Source organism: Chiloscyllium plagiosum, unplaced genomic scaffold (genome assembly GCF_037043375.1).
Source record: "Chiloscyllium plagiosum isolate Xiang-an unplaced genomic scaffold, Cpla_swu_hap1 HiC_scaffold_15, whole genome shotgun sequence".
Taxonomy (NCBI): Eukaryota; Metazoa; Chordata; class Chondrichthyes; order Orectolobiformes; family Hemiscylliidae; genus Chiloscyllium; species Chiloscyllium plagiosum.
Genome location: NW_028270153.1, coordinates 16,158,224 through 16,179,083, shown reverse-complemented (window position 1 = coordinate 16,179,083; position 20,860 = coordinate 16,158,224). Strand labels below are relative to the sequence as shown.

At 43.4% G+C, this 20,860-nt stretch overlaps 1 protein-coding gene across 1 annotated transcript in view; it reads left to right on the top strand.

Annotated features, from left to right (window-relative positions):
- Nucleotides 1-20,860, top strand: part of LOC122559967 (Na(+)/dicarboxylate cotransporter 3-like) — a 59,997-nt gene that overhangs the window by 33,103 nt on the left and 6,034 nt on the right. The window contains exons 7-12 of the mRNA XM_087994596.1: nt 1,760-1,885; nt 5,548-5,634; nt 9,015-9,119; nt 12,103-12,200; nt 14,188-14,300; nt 18,776-18,937. Of these exons, the coding sequence (XP_087850722.1) occupies nt 1,760-1,885; nt 5,548-5,634; nt 9,015-9,119; nt 12,103-12,200; nt 14,188-14,300; nt 18,776-18,937 (691 nt within the window). The remainder of the gene's footprint in view (nt 1-1,759; nt 1,886-5,547; nt 5,635-9,014; nt 9,120-12,102; nt 12,201-14,187; nt 14,301-18,775; nt 18,938-20,860) is intronic.

Sequence of the window (20,860 nt, the reverse complement as noted above, 5' to 3'; positions counted from 1 at the left end):
CCCAACAGAAGCCCACACAGACACGGGGAGATCATGCAAACTGCACACACCCTGTTGCCAAAGGGTTTAGTATTTTTCTGCATTTCATTTTGTTTATGTTTGCAACTCTAGTATGACAATCCGAAAGGTATGAGATCAGGTTGTCTCTGCACAAATGAGCTGAGAGTGGTTGGAAGAAGAGAGGTAGCAGCCCCAGGAGAATGCGAGAAATTGCATTTCAGAATGCACACCCTCATTTCCACTTGTGAGGGGTAAAAGCCAGTGGACAGGATGATAAAACAGTCATTAATAAATCCAACAAGGAATTCAGATGAAGTTTCTTTAAACAGAGAGTGATTTGAATATGAAACTTGCTTCCACAAGACATGGTTGAGAAAATCTCATGGATGCTTTGGAAAGAAGTCTGGCTAAATGTACAAATGAGAAGAAATAAGAAGGATAGCTATTTTGAATCAACCTGTTCAAATGTGTTCCACTTCAGGAACAAAAAACATAAATTGCTGGAAAACCTCAGCAGCTCTGGCAGCATTTATAGAAAAAAAGCAGAGTTAACGTTTTGGGTCCAATAACCCTTCTTCAGAACTGATGGTAGCCAGGAAAAGGTTGGTATCTATACAGAAGATACTTGCCACCACAACACACCATCATGTTCCCTTACCAACATCTTGGGCTTGCTACAGTGCTCCAGGGAAACTCAGCGCAAGCTGGAAGTACAGCACTTCATTTTCCATTTGGGTACTCTACAGCCTTCTGGACTCAATATCAAGGTCAACTATTTCAGGGCTTGAGGCACTTTCTCCCGTGTCCTTACCCCAATCCTCACACACCGGGCCTTGTCATCACATGGGCTACTACCACAGACAACTCATTGTCAGCCACTAATGGTTCCTTTTAGCTGCTATTCATTCCCCCAGATTGATCTTTACCCAGTCCTTTATTCAACTGGTTTTCTCTCTCTTTGGACTCTATCTCTATCTGTCATTTACTCCTCCACCCTCCTCCCCCAACCCCATCTTCTGCATTAATGCCAACCTCTTCCCAGCTATCATCAGTTTCTGAAGAAGGATCACTGAACCTGAAACATTAACTCTGCATTCTCTCCACAGATGCTGCCAGACCTGTTGAGTTTTGCCAGCAACTCCAGTTTTTTTATAACACACCTCTGAAGTAGGTGGGGCTCAAACCAGGCCTTCAGGACCAAAGGTCGGGATACTACTACGGCACCAAGAGACCCTTAATACTAGAACGCAGATATTATCCTGTTTAGAAAAAGTCTTGCATACCTCTGCAGTAGGAGAAAGTGGAGATGCTGGAGATCAGAACTGAAAATGTGTTGCTGGAAAAGCGCAGCAGGTCAGGCAGCATCCAAGGAGCAGGAGAATCGACGTTTCGGGCATGAGCCTGAAGAAGGGCTCATGCCCGAAACGTCGATTCTCCTGCTCCTTGGATGCTGCCTGACCTGCTGCGCTTTTCCAGCAACACATTTTCAGCTCATACCTTTGCAGTAGGTCAGATTTGAACCTGTGCAGGAAAACACCCAGTGGATTTTCCCTGATCCATGCTTTAACCGGTCGACCATGTCTACAGGATAAAATTAAGAAGGACAGGCTGTGAGGATTGGGTGATAATTTTGTGAGAGTAGTTTAACAGCATCTGCTTCTATGCTGCAAATGCTTTGTCATCCATGTAATTAATTCTGACTAACAATATCGATCTACTTGTTGGTGCATTTATAATTTGAGTTTGTTTGTCTCGTCAGCATTTTTCCTAATTCGGACGAGTTGAATTTTGGTTCCTGGTTCGTGTTTGCCCTACCCCTCTCTTTGATCTTCCTCATACTGGCGTGGCTCTGGATCACATTCCTGTATGGAGGCCTCAAGCTAAGGTACAAGGTGGGATCGTGGATATAAAACATAAGATACTGCAATGTTTTATACCTGCTGCGTATAACAAAATCTTAAATATGGCAGTCACAGGAAATTTCTCACCTCCCTTTATAAAGCAAAGTTACCATTGTTACAGACAACGACAGGGCTGCTCTCTCATGAGAGAGAGGTGACTGTTGGCGAGTTTAACCTGAGGGTCACTACACCTCAGACAGGAGGAGAGTTTGAGAAGGTAGAACCTTCATGATTAACTCAGCTGGTGAGGGATTTATACTCATGCTGTTATTGCCACTCTGCATTGCAAACCATCCATTGATCCATGTTCAAATAAAGGAAATGTTCCCCTCTCCCAAAAGACTAAATTCTACCATCTAGAAAATTCTCTTATTAAATACACTCTCTTTCAGACATTAACAGTAATCACTTAGACGTGTCTGTATATTCATTTGTATTCAAGGCAATATAATATGACAATCAATCATGTTAGACTAATCTATTTCACGTTATCAACAATTCAAGTCCAAGATAGAGCTCATGACAAAAGCAACAAAACAAAGCTGTGTTTATATGGCACCTTTTAACTGAAATTCTCCATGACAGCTATCTTTACAGCCTCAGTTAAGTTGACAGTAAACCTGTTTTTGAGTCTCCGTGGATTTCAGAGATGAAAGTTAGTTTGGCATTTCGATTATAGTTTATAGTTGCATCCAAAGTTTTTTTTTGAAGGGATGATGATGCTAGTTTTGAATGGAGAAATACCTGGGAAGACAGAAACATTTAACTAGCACAGGATGAGAAACTGGGTGTTTAGCACACCTTAGGAATGGAGGAAAACTGGACAACAATAAGCGAATTGAGAGCATTGTGTGAACGAAGAGAAATTGAAAAAGATTGCAGGTTCAAGGCTCAGAGATAGGGGAAACTGAAGGCAAATTCTGGTGAGTGGGAAAAAGGGGGAATAATAGTAGAAGCAGTGAAACAAATGGTCTGAGACATCATGTGCTCCACATGGTCCTCTCATTACCAGAGGTGGAAGGGATAGGGGAGAGGAGTTTAAGAAGATGGTTGGTTATGGAGGAAATCAGGGTGTTGCCTTTAATCTTCAGGATGATCCTGCAGCAGTGGACAGTTTTGATAGAAGAGGATGAGATTTTATAGAGATTGCTGTGCTCAGTCAGAGCACGGATGGTTCAATGGTTAGCACTGCTACCTCACAGTTCCAGGGACCTGGGTTCAATTCCAGCCTCAGGTGACTGTCTGTGTGGAGTTTGCACATTCTCTGTGTGAGTTCCCTCCCACAGTCCAAAGATATGCATAATAGGTGAATTGGCCATGTTAAATTGCTATAGTGTACAGGCTAGATGGATTAGCCATGGAAAATGCAGTGTTATATGGATGGGTCTGGGTGGGTTGCTCCACCTGGAGGGTCAGTGTGGGCTGAATAGCTTCCATACTGTACAGACTCTGAGTGCAGAAAAGTTAAATTAGCTGAACACCATTGAAGCTTGTGTAAAGTGTACTGATTAAGCTTTATATTGCTAAACAAGTAATTCGGGGGGAGTCATTGACATAATGATAATGTCACTTAACCAGCAATACAGAGGCCCAGGCTAATACTTTCAGGGAATGGACGTGAATTGTTATGAAGTTGTAGGTGTGTATTGTACCTTTAAGAGAGTGTGAAAGCTGGCAAGGATTTAACAAGCACGGATTGTGCTGAATAATTTAAAAATGTAACATTTGGCTGTGAAACAAATAGCTAGAGCTGGATTGCTATATTACACAACAAAGTCGAATTTGGTCAATCAGTTTAAATTATGCCCCAAGATACCAAAATCCAATCGAATTTGAATTTTAATGTTTTGACGATATCAAACGGGTGAGACGATCTGATGTTTTGGGGGGAAAAAATCAGGCATTTTGAACAGTTAATCAGAGTGGCAAAGAGCACCAACAAATACAGATAGCCTGTAGAATCACTCTCTGAAAGCTACCTATCCATGTGAAATCCGTGAAGCAGAAGACCAAAGAAAAGACCCAGGAAAATCTACAGAGGAAACTACAAACGGAAGACTGAAAGCTGACTGGTTTTGAAATTTGAGTTTTTAGTTCAACTTAATTGGGTGGTTTTTAAATCAGATCGGTATATTGTTGTAGAGTGGGAGGTAGATAGATCAATCACACAAAGGAGGATTATAGTGTAGCTAGTTGGTGTTTAATGTTCTTTTTTTTGGAGTTAAAGAATAAATTGTTAAAATTTTCTTTAAATAGTGGGATTTGATAGTTCCTTGTCACTCATACCTTTACGGATTATGAGACAAGGTGAGCTTTTCTGTGTGCCTGGGTTAAATTAGCAGAAAGGTTTACCCTGTGTCGTAACAGGGTGGCACGGTGGCACAGTGGTTAGCACTAGTGCTTCACAGTGCCAGAGACCCGGGTTCAACTCCCGCCTCAGGCGACTGACTGTGTGGAGTTTGCACATTCTCCCCCTGTCTGCGTGGGTTTCCTCCGGGTGCTCCGGTTTCCTCCCACAGTCCAAAAATGTGCAGGTTAGGTGAATTGACCATGCTAAATTGCTTGTAGTGTAAGGTGAAGGGGTAAATGTAGGGGAATGGGGCTGGGTGGGTTGTGGCAGGTCGGTGTGGACTTGTTGGGCTGAAGGGCCTGTTTCCACACTGTAAGTAATCTAAACAGAATCCATTGAAGCAGGTAGAATATAAGATCAATGAATTAAATGTGGAATTGAAAGCTGATCTCAGTAATGGTAGCCATGAAACTACCATAAAAACCCAACTGGTTCACTAATGTTCATCCTTACCTGGTTTGGCCTACAGACTCACAACAATGTGATTGACCCTTAACTGCCCTCTGGGCAAATAGTGTTGGGCAATAAGTCATGGGTTAGCCATCAATGCATTCATTCTATGGAAAAATAAAGTAAAATTAATCAAAATACTTGTTTTGAGTGAAGGCAGCAGTTGCTGAAGAGCACTGACTGAACATTAGGGATAAAAAAGGAACTTGCTAGAACTTTCAGAGGCCGTCTGAAAGCACATTGAGGTACAGCCAATTAGGTGCTTTTAAGGTGCAGTCATTATCAATTTGTATACGGGAAGCTCCCAGGAACAGAAATAATTGAGTAGTCAAAATAGTCCAGGACAGTAGCGATAACGTCCTTGATTTTTCTATCAGGTATCACCATGAGGTCTTCCTTTTCTCACCTGAGAGGGAAGCAGAGCCTTAATTCGACAGCACTAATGACAGTGTAGCACCTCCCCATAACGAGTCTGGAATTTTGAGCATATCTTAAAGTGGACACGAACCCACAACCTGCTGAGAGACAAGCATGGTCCCAACCAAGCCTCTCGTGGGCACAGTGGTGGTGCCCATACCTCAGAGCCAGGAGTCCAATCTGCTCCAGAGCTGTGTGATAACATCTCCAGTACAGGTTGATTAGGGAAAAAAAAACTACCAACCAAGCCATGGATTAAGGATTCCTTTTCTTCATATTTTTTTGTCTACTTTTTAATGGTGGAATTATTAATGCCCTATCAGCACTTTCTTCAGACTGAGATTAGAATCATAGATGGTTAGTAGGTTGGGGTTACTTGATTTTGTTTTGTTTTGTTTGTAATCTCATTTTTAATTTTTCATCCTTTAGGTCACTGATAAAGAGGAAAAGTACGGAATCAGAAATCAAGGCAAAAGCTGTAATCCATTCAGAATTTGCACAGCTCGGTCCACTGACGTGTGTATATACTGCAGTGAATGTGCTTCAGCATTAGCTGCAGTTCTGTGTGGTAATAAAGGCATTAAAGTCAGCTCACGAGTATTAAATTTGGCTGCCCCTATTTAGGTCTGGAACTGTGTAGATATTTGCTAATCGACCTGTTCAGAGATGTCACCATACACCTCTGGAGAGGGTAGACATCAAACCCAGATCTTCTGGCTCTGAGGTAGGGACCCTACCACTGCACCAAAAGAACCTTTCATCAATCAGTTGGCCTGTATTATGGTGGTGGACAGCGTAACTTGGGACTTAATCAGTGTACTTTGAGCCACAAATTCCAAATTCCAAAAATTAGAGTAACAAAATTTGTCTGTTTGTTTCATACTTCTCGTGACCATTTGCATACTCCAAAGCAGAGTTAACGTTTCAGGTCCAGTGACCCTTCTGCAGAATGTTAACTCTGGTTTTTCTCCACAGATGCTGCCAGGCCTGCTGAGATTTTCTAGCAATTTCTGTTTTTGTTGCAGCACGCCTTGTTCATTTTCCAACATCAGGCAACCTGGTCATCTGGCTGCGTGGGATTGCTAAACTAGTGCCAAATTAGGAGCATTTCGCTTCTACTTCCTTGGAAGTGGATGAGCATACAAATTAGGAGTAGGATCAGGCTACTCTGCCCCTCAAAACCACCCCACTATTCCACAAGATCATGGCGGATCTGATTATGATCACCACACCGGTCACGCTTAAGACTTCAGTCTTTTTAAAAGATTGGGAGAAAGTAAGGACTGCAGATGCTGCATAGTCAGAGTCAAAAAGTGAGGTGCTGGAGTAGCACAGCAGGTCTGGCAACTTCTGAGGAGCAGTCTTTGAAAGACTGGGATAATGAACTGATATACATAGACTGTTCACATTTTCCTGATCCTTAAACCCTCTGAAAATAAATTGGAAGTAGATTAATTGGCAAAATCTGTTTCCGTGCTGCACAATTCTATGACTATATGACTTGCATGACAAGTGCTAAAACACACATACCAAGATCCTTCTGAATGGTTTGCAGTCGCTTGGTTAATCCCAGCCAGGGAACTGAAAAGGTGTTACAATGAGCTACTGTGTCCTGGATTTGGAGAGGGGTACCTTGGTTCCTTGATTCTGATTATGCCTTTTGTAAACAGTAAGATTAAAGAATGGGAGATGCATGGATAAAGCTACTCACAAAGTTCCATTGTGCTTTACGGTCAGTTAAGTACAATTAAGGCTTTAGCCATCGTTGTAAAGCAGGAAACACTGAAAGCTCAACAAACGAAGATAACCAGAAAATCCTCTAGATGTTGTGGCTCTACCTTCATGTCAAGTCAAAGTCTGATTGTGCTCAGATAAATATTTCACAGACTAATAGAAAGGTTACAGTGCAGAAAGCGGCCATTCAACCCAACTGTGTGTGCTGGCTGAAGAAACTAGTCACCCATTCTAATCCCACTTTCCAGCAAGTCTGTAGCCTCACAGGTGGCAATCCAGGTTCCTTCTAAATGAGGCGAGGTCTTTGTCCTCACACACCAACTGGGCAGTGAGATCCCAAATCCCATCAACCACCCTCTGGGTGTAAGAAATTTCCTCATGCCCCCATCTAATCATTCTAATATTCGCCTGAAAGCTAAGTCTCTAATTGATCTCTTTTTTCGGAGAAACAGGTCTGCCCTATCCATTCCGTCCAAGGCACACACGTCAGATGAGTTCACTCTGTCTAATCCTTCATCTGTAGGTGAGCCTCAAGTGACTTACAGAGGGGACCTCTAGTGCTGAAGCAAGCAGAAATTTTCCTCACCCTACCTCCACTTTTCCCACAAATATCACTCCTGCTGCTGATGCCATCAAGGAGCAGTTGTCTGGGCACTTCTCATTTTCAAAAAGTGGTCAACGGCGTGGTTAGCCAGGCGGTGACTGCTGACAGGCTGTTCAACAACAGGCAAACCAAGATTTAGTCTGCTCTCCCCAATAGCCATATCCCATTGAACTTCTTACAAGCAGTGCAGAGACAGACCCTTCGGTCCAACCTCTCTGTGCTGACAGTGGCTCAGTGGTTAGCACTGCCAACTCACAGTGCTAGGGACCTAGCTTCATTTCCAGCCTGTGTCTGTGTGGAGTTTGCACATTCTTCCCGTGTCTGCATTGGTCTCCTTCCACAGTCCAAAGAAAGATGTGCAGGCTGGATGGATTGGCCATGCTAAATTGTTCTGTAGTAACCAGGGATGTGCAGGCTAGGTAGAATAGCTATGGGGAATGCTGGATTGCAGGGATAGGGGAGGTGGGATGCCCTTTGAAGTATTGGTGTGGACTTGATGGGCTGAATGGCCTTTCTCCACACAAGGGATCTTATGATTCTAAGACCAAATATTCCAATCTGATCTAAAGTTTCCTATTCACATATCCATCCCTCTCGATGGCTTTTAAATGTTGTAATTGTACTAGCCTCCACCATCTCGTCAGGCAACTCCATCCATACATGCTCCACCCTCTACATGAAAACGTTGCCCCTTAGGTCCCTTTTAAACCTTGCCCCTCTCACCTTAAACCTATGCCCTCTTGTTTGGACTCCCACACCCTAGGAAAAAGACCTTGTCTATTTATCCTATCCATGCCCCTCATGATTTTATAAACCTCTATAAAGTCAACCCTCATTGGTTGACTCACGAGCAGGAGACCAGGTCAAATCACTCCTCTCTCGTGAGAGGCAGCACACTCAAGTGGGTAACATGGTGGCTCAGTGGTTAGCACTGCTGCTTCATCGTGCTAGAGCCTCAGGTTCAATTCCAGCCCTGAGTGACTGCCTGTGTGGAACTTGCACATTCTCCCTGGGTCTGTCTGGGTTTCCTCTGGGTGCTCCAGTTTCCTCCCATAGTCCACAGATGTGCTGGTTTGATGGATGGGCCATGCTAAATTGCCCTGTAATGTGCAGGTTAGGTTAGTTAGCCATGGTAAATGCACAGTTACAGGAATAGGTTCTGGCTGGGAAGCATTTCGTAGGGTCAGTGCAGACTCAATGGGCCAAATGGCCTTTTTCTGCATTGTAGGGATTCTCTGATGTTGCAGGCCCGAAACAAACAAAAAGCAAAATTGCTGGAGAGAGTTGACAAGTCTGGCAGCATCTGGGCAGAGAAAGCAGAGTTAATATTATGGGTCCTCAGAACTGTTTGGAACCAGGATCCCTGGATTCGAAATGTTAACTCTGATCTCTCTTCTTGGATTCTGTCAGACCTGCTGAGGTTCTCCAGCGATGTCTGTTACCTGGAATTGTTGCTGGATCCTCTTGTTAAACCATTTGTTGTCTGTTTGTGTTTTCTGCTGGGCCGTGGTACCTTCCTTGCTGATACACCACTTACTGCTTCCAATTATCTTCACAGCTTCGCTGAGGGAGCTGTGAGTGGTTTCTTCATCGTATTTGTGATTCTCCTCTTAACAAGAAATCCCAAATTCATCCCAGGATGGGCGAAAATCTTTAAACCCAAGTAAGCAATGTGCTCCCTTAGTTAAAGGAGCTACATAAATATAAGTTGTTGTTGTTGTTCTGAAAGGCAAATGTACCACCCCCTGTTCCCAGAGCCTTTTTATCTGAATATTCTTGATGTTCCACTAAAGTGCTCTTCTTAAGTGATTTTCCAACAACCATTCAGACCTCTCCCATTATCCCTCCAGCCTCTACCTAGATGATATTGTTTGATGAGAAATGTTTTGACCTGTATATTGTAAAGCATCTCATGGTCCATGACAACGTAACCACAGGAAACCAAGTTAAAACAATGAATTGTGATTTGTTGGGAAGCATCAGTTAACCAACAACAGCTGGCATTCAGTTGGTAAAGGTGGTCTGTGACTAACTCACCTCAGCTCCTTGATGAAGCAGCAGAGGTTCGAAGGTTACAGAGCCGCAGATCTTATATACATGGTATTTCACAAGGCCTTTCGAGTGGCACAGTACGCAGCACCAAGGAAGCATGTTTGATTTCAGCCTCAGGTGACTTTGTGTGGAATTTGTACATTCTCCCCGTGTCTGTGTGTGTTTCCACCGGGTGCTCTGGTTTCCTCCCACAGTTCAAATATATGCAGGTTAAGGTGGATTGGCCATGCTAAATTTCCCCATAGTGCCCAGGGATGTACAGCTTAAGGCAGATTAGCCATGGGAAATGTGGGGTTACAGGGGTAGGGCGGGATACTCTTCAGATGGTTAGTGCAGAGTCAATGGGTGATTAAAAAGGCATTTGGCATGCTTGACTCAATGGACCAAATGACCTCTTCCTGCACTGTACGAATTCTGGGATCAGGAGCATGTCATTCAAGGAATAATGGGGTAAGATAGGTCATGAGATAAGATAATGAGATAATAATAATGATTGGTTAGATAGGTCATTGTGACTAATATGTACAGGGGTAACCCCGCCAAATTAAGTGTTACTCAAGCACTTAAAGGAGCAACAACAGACCTTCCCAGCGATCTAGGCCCAAGGGTTGGATGTGGGCCTGCTCAAATTGTTCAGTTAATCAGAGGCCAGGGATGAGACAGTGGCTGCTCATGATACAACACTGAACCAAGGACTAGAACTGTCACTGGATCCCAAACCTCTGGTGAGCGACGACAGTGGGGCTGTGGGGAGTGGATTACAAGATGGAGGAGATCACAGGGGAAGGGTGTTGGCATGGCACACCCACTCCTCCATCCTTTGATTGAGGGTTCCTCCCCAGGAGCCTACCATTGGCGGTGAAATGACATCTTTTGGTGGGCATTAGCTGCTCACTGAAGGGTCTGAATTGGTGGGAGGCGAGTAGGCCACCCATGGGTGTCCCTACCTAATGTGGATGGAGGTGGGAAGGCTGAGGGTCCCCACTTACTAACTGCCCTGGACAATGATGACTGCAGGACAGTCTTCCAGTCGACAGCACATGGAGTGCTATGTACAGTTAATGATCGTTTTACTTATGCATGGAAATTAATGTGTTTGAAGCAGGTCGGAAAAGCTTAACCAGAGACTAAAACCTGCAATGAGCAGATTGCCTTATAAGGAAGTAGCAGAGAGGCCCTAGGTCTGTATTCTCTGGAGTTTAGAAAAATCAGAGGTGACTTTATTGAAACCAATAAGATCTTGCGGGATTTTGACCATGTGCATGATGAAAGGATGTTTCATCTTGTGAGAATATCCAGAATTAGAAGTCGTTGCTTCAAAATAAGGGGCTGCCCATTTAAGACAAAGATTTGTACAATTAGTGGTAGGGCCTTGGGTGGTGTTGTAGAACAGAGGGTTCTAAGGGTTCAGGGTAAATAATTCTTTGAAGTTTGCATAACATATAGTCAGGGTGATTAAAAAGGCATTTGGCATGCTTGTCTCATTGCTCAGTCCTTTGAATATAGAAGTTGGAAAATCATGTTGAGGTTGTACAGGACATTGGTGAGGCCTATTCTGTCCAGTTCTGATCGCCCACTTATAGAAAGGATATTACTAGGCTGAAGAGGGACCAGAGGAGATTTACCAGGATGTTCCTGGGTATGGAATGTCTGAGTTACAAAGAAAGGCTGGATAGGCTGGGATGTTATTCACTGGAGTGTAGGAGGTTGAGGGATGACCTTTTTAGAAATTTACAAAGTAATGAGGGCAATATATAGGTTGAATGGTAGTTGTCTTTTCGCCTTGCATTGGGGCAATTCAAGACTAGAGAAACATTTTTAAGGTGAGAGGAGAGATATGAGGGTCAAATTCTTTACACAGAGGGTGGTTTTCATGTGGAAACAAACTTTCTGAGGAAGTAGTGGATGTAGGTCTGAAATAGGAAAGGTTGGGAGGTATATGGGGCTGGAGCAGGCAGGTGGGACTAGTTTAATTTGGGATTATATTTGGCATGGACTGGTTGTACCAACGGATCTGTTTCCGTGCTGTACGACTCTATGACTCTATGAGGAAATGTTATTTCTCTGAGGGTTGAGAGTCAAAAGGCAGTGGATGCAGAACATTTAAATATTTTTAAGGTAGAAGTAAATAGATTTTTCATTACCAAGGGAATGAAAAATTACTGGGGAATATAAAGTTGATCGTGCAGGAATGTAAAGTTGAGGTTATGTGGAATCAGAGTCTAATGATGACCACAAGTCCATTGTCCATTGTCAATTTTTGGAGAAAAACACCCATCTGGTTCAAAAATGTCCTTTAGGGAAAGAAACTGCCGTCCTTACCTAGTCTGAGCCTACACGTGTCTCTGGGTCCACAGCAACGTGGTTGCTCGTAACTACCCTCTGAAATGACCTGGCAAGTCACTTAGTTCAAGGGTAATGTGGGGTGCCCAATGAACGCTAGTCCAGCCAGCAATGCATACATCCCATGAGTGAATTTTTTTTAAGTCGTGGAAAGTCTATTAAAACCTTGTAAATTACTTTTGGAAAAATCAAAGGCATGGAAAATTTTAAAACAGGTTTTTTTTATTTTTGTGGTGTGTTCTTTCTCTTAGATATGTCACAGATGCTGTGGTTGCAATGGGCATCGTTATTCTGATGTTCATCTTTCCCTCACGGAAACCCTCATTTAAATGGAAGACAAATCCCGAAGGTTTGTTTGTCTAGTTCTTGATGATGTGTGGCTTGTATTGATTGTACCTTCCTCATGGAGAGATTCTTCTGACTTCTACTAAACAAATCTGTACATGATTGTTTAATGAATAATGTCATGTGCACATACAGGGAATTCCCTCTGACTGAACAGCTCACATATTGAAAGAACATGTAAATTGACAGAAGAAAAAAGATACAATTTTTGTCTCACTTTTCTATCAGTTTCTATTTTTTTAAGTATTGGCAGATTTTGGCAGTAGATAATAAAATTATAAACCATCCAGAAGGAGATCAAGTGACACGTTGAGTAACGTCAGTGCCTCTGAACCAGAAGCTCTACATTCAGGGCCTACTCCAGGACAGTGTTCATAACAGAGTCAAACAGATTGATTATCAAACAGTTAACCCACCACCAACAAATGCAAATGGCAGGTAGAGAGTAAGAGAGATTCCTGATCAGGCAGGAGATTTCCTCACTGCCTTAAAGATCCAACTTAAAGCCCATTTCCCTCTATGTTAATTGTGTTTAATTGTACAGGTGGTGGGCATTAGCTGGGCATTAATTTGAGTCAACGTTTTATAGGCACAGACTAGAATGAGGTTAAAAACAGAACCTGTTGAAATTCATTATGTTTTGAGCACAATGACTCTTCTTCTCAGTTCTGAAGAAGCATCATATTGGACTCAATAATTTAATTTGTTTTTATTTCAGATCTCCAGCATCCATGATATTTTGCTTTCATTAAAGCTGTGGTTGTTGAGTTAGGAGGTGTATATTTGTAATGTGCAACTCTGTAAGTAAGCAAAAAGCATGTGGAATGGTCCTTCACCTTGCAAGCTAATGATGCTATATCCATACAAGTTGCTAGCCCTGTTGTTAAACTTTTATCGATCATCAATTATCTGTGAGAATATGATGTGAGTCATCTTCTTGAACAGCTACTGTCCCTATGATAAAACTACTTCCTCTGTGCTGTTTGACAAGGAATTCCAGGATGCTGACTCAGCAGCAATTATACATACACACAAATCACAATGTCATAAAACTTGGAGGCAAACATTCAGGAGTTGATGTTCTCATGTGCCTGCTTCGCTTACCCCTTTAGGATCATGATTTTAATTGCCGTCTTTCAGATGAGATGTTAAACCAAGAGCTTACCTACTTCTTAGAATCCCTAAGTGTGGGAACTGGCCCTTCTACCCAACAAGTCCACACTGACCCTCCGCAGACTATCCTACCCAAACCCATTACTCTACATTTACCCCTGACTAATGCACCCAACCTACACATCCCTGAACACTATGGGCAATTCAGCATAGCTATTTCACCTAACCTGCACATCTTTGGATTGTGGGAGGAAACCAGAGCACCCTAGAGGGAACCCACACAGACATGGGGAGAATGTGCAAGCTCCACACAGACAGTCTCTTCCGAAGAGGAACATCATCCCAGCCTATCCCTGCACTCCCCATGCTAATGCACCTAACCTACACATCCCTGAACACTATGGCCAATCCACCTAACCTGGATTGTGGGAGGAAGCTGGAACACCCGGTGGGGAGAACATGCAAACTCCACACAGACAGTCACCCGAGGTTGGAATCGAACCCAGGTCCCTGGCGCTGTGAGGCAGCAATGCTAACCACTGTGTCACTGTGCCTCTCCTAAGTAGGTAAGTACAATCCCATGCCCAGTATTTTGAAGAACAGCAGGTAACCTGGCTAATATTTATCCTTCAATCCATTTCACATTGCTGTCTGTGGGAACATGTTGTGTGTAAATAGGCTCCTATGTTTCCTACATTCTAACAGTGGCTTTACTTTGTTGCCTGTAAAGGACATTGCCTGTTTCTGAAAAGTACGATATATCAGTGATAGTATAATTTTTCTCTTTTAGTGAAAAGGTGATAAATAACTGTTAATCCACACCTGAAAGAATTAGCTCTCTATTTTGGAAATTTTCATCCTCTCCTTCTGATTACCAGAGGCAGTTACTCCAAGCGAGCCATTGCTGACTTGGAAGAAGGTCCAGCACAACATAGCCTGGAATGTCATAATACTGCTAGGTGGAGGATTCGCTATTGCGAAAGCGTGTGAGGTAACTGTTGTTAGGTCATTGAAATTTAACACAAGGTTGCTTCCGTTACTCGTTGCAAGCCTTACACTCAGGTCCTCGTAAATATGTTCAGCCCGTTCCCCCCCCCCCCCCAATCATTTTCTGAAGATGTTTGACCACCCTTTATATATTGTGATTGACTTGACTGCAATGACAAGAATTTAGGAACAGGAGTAGACCATTCTGCCCATTGAGCTTCCCTGCTATTCAGTATGATCCATGCCTTTTCCCTATCCCATTCCCATAATACTGCATACCATCGGTAATCAGAAATTTTTTAATCGCTACATTGAACTTGATCAAACATTGAGTGGTCACAGCCTTCTGTGGTAGAGAATTCCAAAGGTTCACAACCCTCTCATTGAAAAGATTTCTCCTCAGCTTGGACCTACATGGAATATCCCCTTATTTTTAAATTGTGCTCCCTAGTTCTAGACTCACCAACTCGGGAAACACTTTACTGGCATCTACCCTGTTTATCAGTTTAAGTATTTTGCAAGTTTCAATGAGATCACCCCTCATTCTTCAAAACTCGAGAGAATGCAGGCTTGCTCAATCCCTCAAGATATTACAATCCTGCCATCTGTCTGGTTAACCTTCATTGCTTTAGTTTTGTCCCAATAATATTTCCCCTAAGGTATGGAAACCAAAACTCCACAGAGTATTCCAGGTGTGGTCTAACCTATATAATTGCGGCAAGACCCACTGCTCCTGGATTTAAATCTTCTTGCAATAAAGGCTAACATTTCACTAACTCGTTGCATCTGTATGTTAGCTTTTAATGACTAACAAGGACAGCTAGTCTCTTTGTACATCCACACTTTCCAGCCTCTTACCATTTAAGAAATACTGTGCATTTCTTTCATCAAAGTAGACCGTGTCAATCAATACTAATCATCTTTTCTGTGGATAATGTGCTGAATTACATTACACCCTTGTTATCAAAATCATCGACTGACCAGGAAGTAACTGTTCATGGTTCAAACTCTTCATTATAATTCTGAATATTATTTTCAGGTTTCTCCCACACAACCTCTCAGTCATAGAGGACACAGTCCCAGTATGTCAAGACTTCTGTTCTATCTACACCTTAGAGTCATAGAGATGTACAGCACGGAAACAGACCCTTTGGTCCAACCCGTCCATGCCGACCAGATATCCCAACCCAATCTAGTCCGACCTGCCAGCACCCGGCCCATATCCCTCCAAACCCTTCCTATTCATATACCCATCCAAATGCCTCTTAAATGCTGCAATTGTACCAGCCTCTACCATATCCTCTGGCAGCTCATTCCATACACATACCACCCTCTGTGTGAAAAAGTTGCCCTTTGGTCTCTTTTATATCTTTCCCCTCTCACCCTAAACCTATGCCCTCTAGTTCTGGATTCCCCGACCCCAGGGAAAAGACTTTGTCTATTTATCCTATCCATGCCCCTCATAATTTTGTAAACCTCTATAAGGTCACTCCTCAGCCTCCAACGCTCCAGGGAAAACAGCCCCAGCCTGTTCAGCCTCTCCCTGTAGCTCAGATCCTCCAACCCTGCAACATCCTTGTAAATCTTTTCTGAACCCTTTCAAGTTTCACAACATCTTTCCGATAGGAAGGAGACCAGAATTGCATGCAATATTCCAACAGCAGCCTAACCAATGTCCTGTACAGCCACAACATGACTTCCCAACTCCTGTACTCAATACTCTGACCAATAAAAGAAAGCATACCAAACACCTTCTTCACTATCCTGTCTACCTGCGACTCCACTTTCATGGAGCTATGAACCTGCACTCCAAGGTCTCTTTGTTCAGCAGCACTCCCTAGGACCTTACCATTAAGTGTATAAGTCCTGCTAAGAGTTGCTTTCCGAAAATGCAGCACCTCGCATTTATCTGAATTAAACTCCATCCGCCACTTCTCAGCCCATTGGCCCATCTGGTTCAGATTCTGTTGTAATCTGAGGTATCCCTCTTTGCTGTCCACTACACCTCCAATTTTGGTGTCATCTGCAAATTTACTAACTGTACCTCTTATGCTCGCATCCAAATCATTTACGTAAATGACAAAAAGTAGAGAACCCAGCACCGATCCTTGTGGCACTCCACTGGTCACAGGCCTCCAGTCTGAAAAACAACCCTCCACTACCACCCTCTGTCTTCTACCTTTGAGCCAGTTCTGTATCCAAATGGCTAGTTCTCCCTGTATTCCATAAGATCTAACCTTGCTAATCAGTCTCCCATGGGGAACCTTGTCGAACGCCTTACTGAAGCCCATATAAATCACATCTACTGCTCTGCCCTCATTAATCTTCTTTGTTACTTCTTCAAAAAACTCAATCAAATTTGTGAGACATGATTTCCCACGCACAAAGCCATGTTGACTATCTCGAATCAGTCCTTGCCTTTCCAAATACATGTACATCCTGTCCCTCAGGATTCCCTCCAACAACCTGCCCACCACCGAGGTCAGGCTCACTGGTCTATAGTTCCCTGGCTTGTCTTTACCACCCTTCTTAAACAGTGGCACCACGTTTGCCAACCTCCAGTCTTCTGGCATCTCACCTGTGACTATCGATGATACAAATATCTCAGCAAGAGACCCAGCAATCACTTCTTTAGCTTCCCACAGAGTTCTCGGGTACACCTGATCAGGTCCTGGGAATTTATCCACCTTTAACCGTTTCAAGACATCCAGCACATCCTTCTTTGTAATCTGGACATTGTGCAAGATGTCACCATCTATTTCCCTACAGTCTATATCTTCCATATCCTTTTCCACAGTAAATACTGATGCAAAATATTCATTTAGTATCTCCCCCATTTTCTGTGGTTCCACACAAAGGCCGCCTTGCTGATCTTTGAGGAGCCCTATTCTCTTCCTAGTTACCCTTTTGTCCTTAATATATTTGTAAAAACCCTTTGGATTCTCCTTAATTCTATTTGCCAAAGCTATCTCATGTCCCCGTTTTGCCCTCCTGATTTCCCTCTTAAGTATACTCCTACTTGCTTTATACTCTTCTAAGGATTCACTCGATCTATCCTGCCTATACCTGACATATGCTTCCTTCTTTTTCTTCTCCCAACCCTCACTTCCTTTAGTCATCCAGCATTCCCTATACCTATCAGCCTTCCCTTTCACCCTGACAGGAATATACTTTCTCTGGATTCTTGTTATCTCATTTCTGAAGGCTTCCCATTTTCCAGCCATCCCTTTACCTGCAAACATCTGCCTCCAATCAGCTTTCGAAAGTTCTTGCCTAATACTTTCTTCTCCCTTGTACTTTACAATGTTTCTATAATGGGGTGCCCAAAAAAGCACAGTAAAGTTGACCCAAACACTTGCTTCTGTATTGTTTACGGCTATAACTAGAGCCCAGAATCCCATGCTCCTTCTAAAAGTAAGAGTGCAGGTGAAAAGAAATGTAGTAGATTTGTTATTAAAAACAGCAGGTGCCGGAGAAAATCAGCAGGTCTGACGGTATTTGTAGACAGGGAAACAATTATGATTTTAAGTCCAATGTAACTCTTCTTCAGAACAGGTGTAACACCGCAAATAAAAATGAATGCCTTTAAAAGGATTTTTGCTGGATCTGGAACAGCTCTAAAGCACAAACAGCTGTTTGGTGATCCCTTTAAGCCCAGCCTCTTCCCCATATGACCCATCTTTCCCTGGGATTGCTTCCCCTGCTCTTAATTCAGCACTGAATCATACAGAACCCCTTTGTTCTTTCAGTGTCAATTGTGACTCAATGGATGCATTGAAGTGTCCCTCTGCACGCACTTAAGTGTGTAATGTTGATCCTCTTGTGGTGCAGTGATAGTATTCCTAACACTGGACCAAGAGCCCAGGATTAGGTCCCACCTGCTCAAGAGGTGTGTTATAACATCTCTGAACAGGGTGATTAGAAAAATAGGTTCAATTTTCATAAACATCTAATGTAAACTACACTTCAATTCGATCTTGTGCTCTGCTGTAAGATAGTTCCATTTTTCAGATGAGATGGTAGAACCGCTCCCTCTAGTGGATATAAAAGATCTGACAATGTTAATTCAGAGAAGGGGGCGGAGGTTCCTCCCCAGTGTTATAGTTTATAGTTTTCCTCAGCCACTACCCAAAAAGATCAGATTATCACATTGTACTTTCTGAGATCCTGTTGAATGCCGTTTGGTGGCTGTATTTTCTACATTTTAACAGTAATTAGTTAGACTGAGCACTTCATCGGAGTTAGTGAAGCAGTTTTGAAAGGTGATTTAAAAAATGATTAAGAGCAAACCCAGTATGTTCAGAATACTAAAGTTGTAATTTTTTTTTGCGCTATAGTATCTGGTCCATCATGGCTCTACCACCTTCTCAGCTGGTATTTATTATTCTGCTTTTTGGGAGTATTCTGTTCTAAAAATGAAATGTAAATATGAATTTGAGTGATTGTATGTTTTGGACTTGCTTTTTCCCTTGTTACTAGGAGTCAGGGCTTTCTAGGTGGATTGGAAGCAAGCTGCGACCTCTGGAATATATTTCAGCCAGTACAACTGTTCTGATTATCAGCCTGGTCATTAGCGCATTCACTGAATTTGCCAGCAACACTGCCACAAGTATAATCTTTCTGCCTATTCTGGCTGAACTGGTAAGCTGCGTGGTTATTTTTCCCGATTACTGGTCAACTTTTGGAACAAACAGTGACAGTTACAACATCTGAGCTTGTCTTTGTTGTTTGGTATCCTCTCTCTGGTTACAAACACCATGAAAAGGTCATTGTTTGTATTCACTCACAGGATACGTGCATCACTGGTTACGTTGGTATTTATTGCCCATCCCTAAATATCCTTGAAAAGATGGTACTCAGTTGCCTTCTTGAATTGCTGCAGTCTATTTGGTTTAGGTACATGTGCGGAATGCCATTTGGAAGGGAGTTCCAGGACCTTGACCCATCAAAACTATTTTAGTTATTCCCGGACTGCTGTTGATGTGTCTTCACTTACAAATGTAAAGGTGTGAGTTTTGTATGCATGGAATGGACATGACCTGGGGGGAGTGGGAGGGAGAGTTGAAATGCGTGGCTACAGGAAGGTGGGGTTGGTTGGTGTGTACGGACCAGAGATGTTCCCTGGATCATTCCATGAGTCGGTGCTTGGTCTCTCCGATGTAGAGGAGACCACATTGAGAGCACCTCAATGCAGTAGATGAGGTTCAAGGATATGCAAGTAAATCTCTGCCAGGTTTGGAATGATCCTTTGGGGTCTTGGATGGAGGTGAGGGGGAGGGGTGTGTGGGCGCAGGTTTTGCATCTCTTACGGGGCAGGGGAAGGTGCAAGGTGTGGAGAAGTGTTTGGTGGGGAGCGTGAACCTAACGAGGGTATCACAGGGAATGGTCCTATGGAACGCAGATAGGCATGGGGAGGGAAATATATTTTTGGAGGCGGGGTCTGACTAGGTGGCGAAAATGGCAAAGGATGTTTCACTGAATTTGGATTTTATTAGAGTGGAATGTGAGGACCGGGGGACTCTTCTGCTCCTGTGACCACCGCTGATATCACTCACATGAATGCTGCTGACACACCCACTCCCCCCATGACATTTCCATTCTGGGCCTCCTCCACCACTTCAACAAGGCCACCTGAAAACTGAAGGAGGAACACCTTATCTTCCACCTTGGGAACCTACAAACTCACGGCTTTAACACTGAATTCACCAGGTTCCAAATCTTTCCACCTCCCTCGACCGCTGGCAGATCCAAACCTCCGACTCGGCACCGCCCTCTTAAAACTGACCTACCCGTCATCTTTCTTCCCACCTATCAGCTCCACACTTCCCATTGACCCATTCACAATCACCTCCTACCTGCATCCACATATCGCCACCTCACCTACCTTTCCCCTGGCCCAATGCACCCCCCCCCACCCCCCCACCATTTATTTCTCAGCCTCCTTCCCCCGCCACAGTCCTGATGAAGAGTTATGCCTGATACACTAACTCTCCTGCTCCTCGGATGCTGCCTGACCTCGGATGCTGCTGTGCTTTTTCCAGCTCCACCCTTTATCGAATCTGACATACAATACCTGCAGTCCAGTCCTCACCACCTTCTCTGATCAATGTACAGTCAACTTTGAAATAGATGGCCCTATAATCAATTAATGGAGTACATCATAACTTACAAATAAAAAATTAACAACTGAAATTGAATGTTTTTTTTCTGTTGGAATTGGGGATATTTGGTGCTCACAAACCCTTTGGGGTACTGCTTACTTCAAGAAGGGCTGCGACTCCATGAAAACTCTGGAGTGATTTGAAACTGTCTACCTTCCCCACAATGGAGCTCTAAAACAGGGAGGACTGTTTGGCGAAAGTGAGAACTGCAGATGCCGGAGATTAGAGCCAAGAGTGTGGTGCTGGAAAAGCACAGCCAGTCAGACAGCATCCGAGGAGCAGGAAAATCGACGTTTTGGGCAAAAACCCTTCATCAGGGAGGGCTGCTTGCAGACTTACTAACCATAACCTTATCCCACACTGGGAATGGGAAGGAAATCCAGAATCAGATCTCACCCGTGAG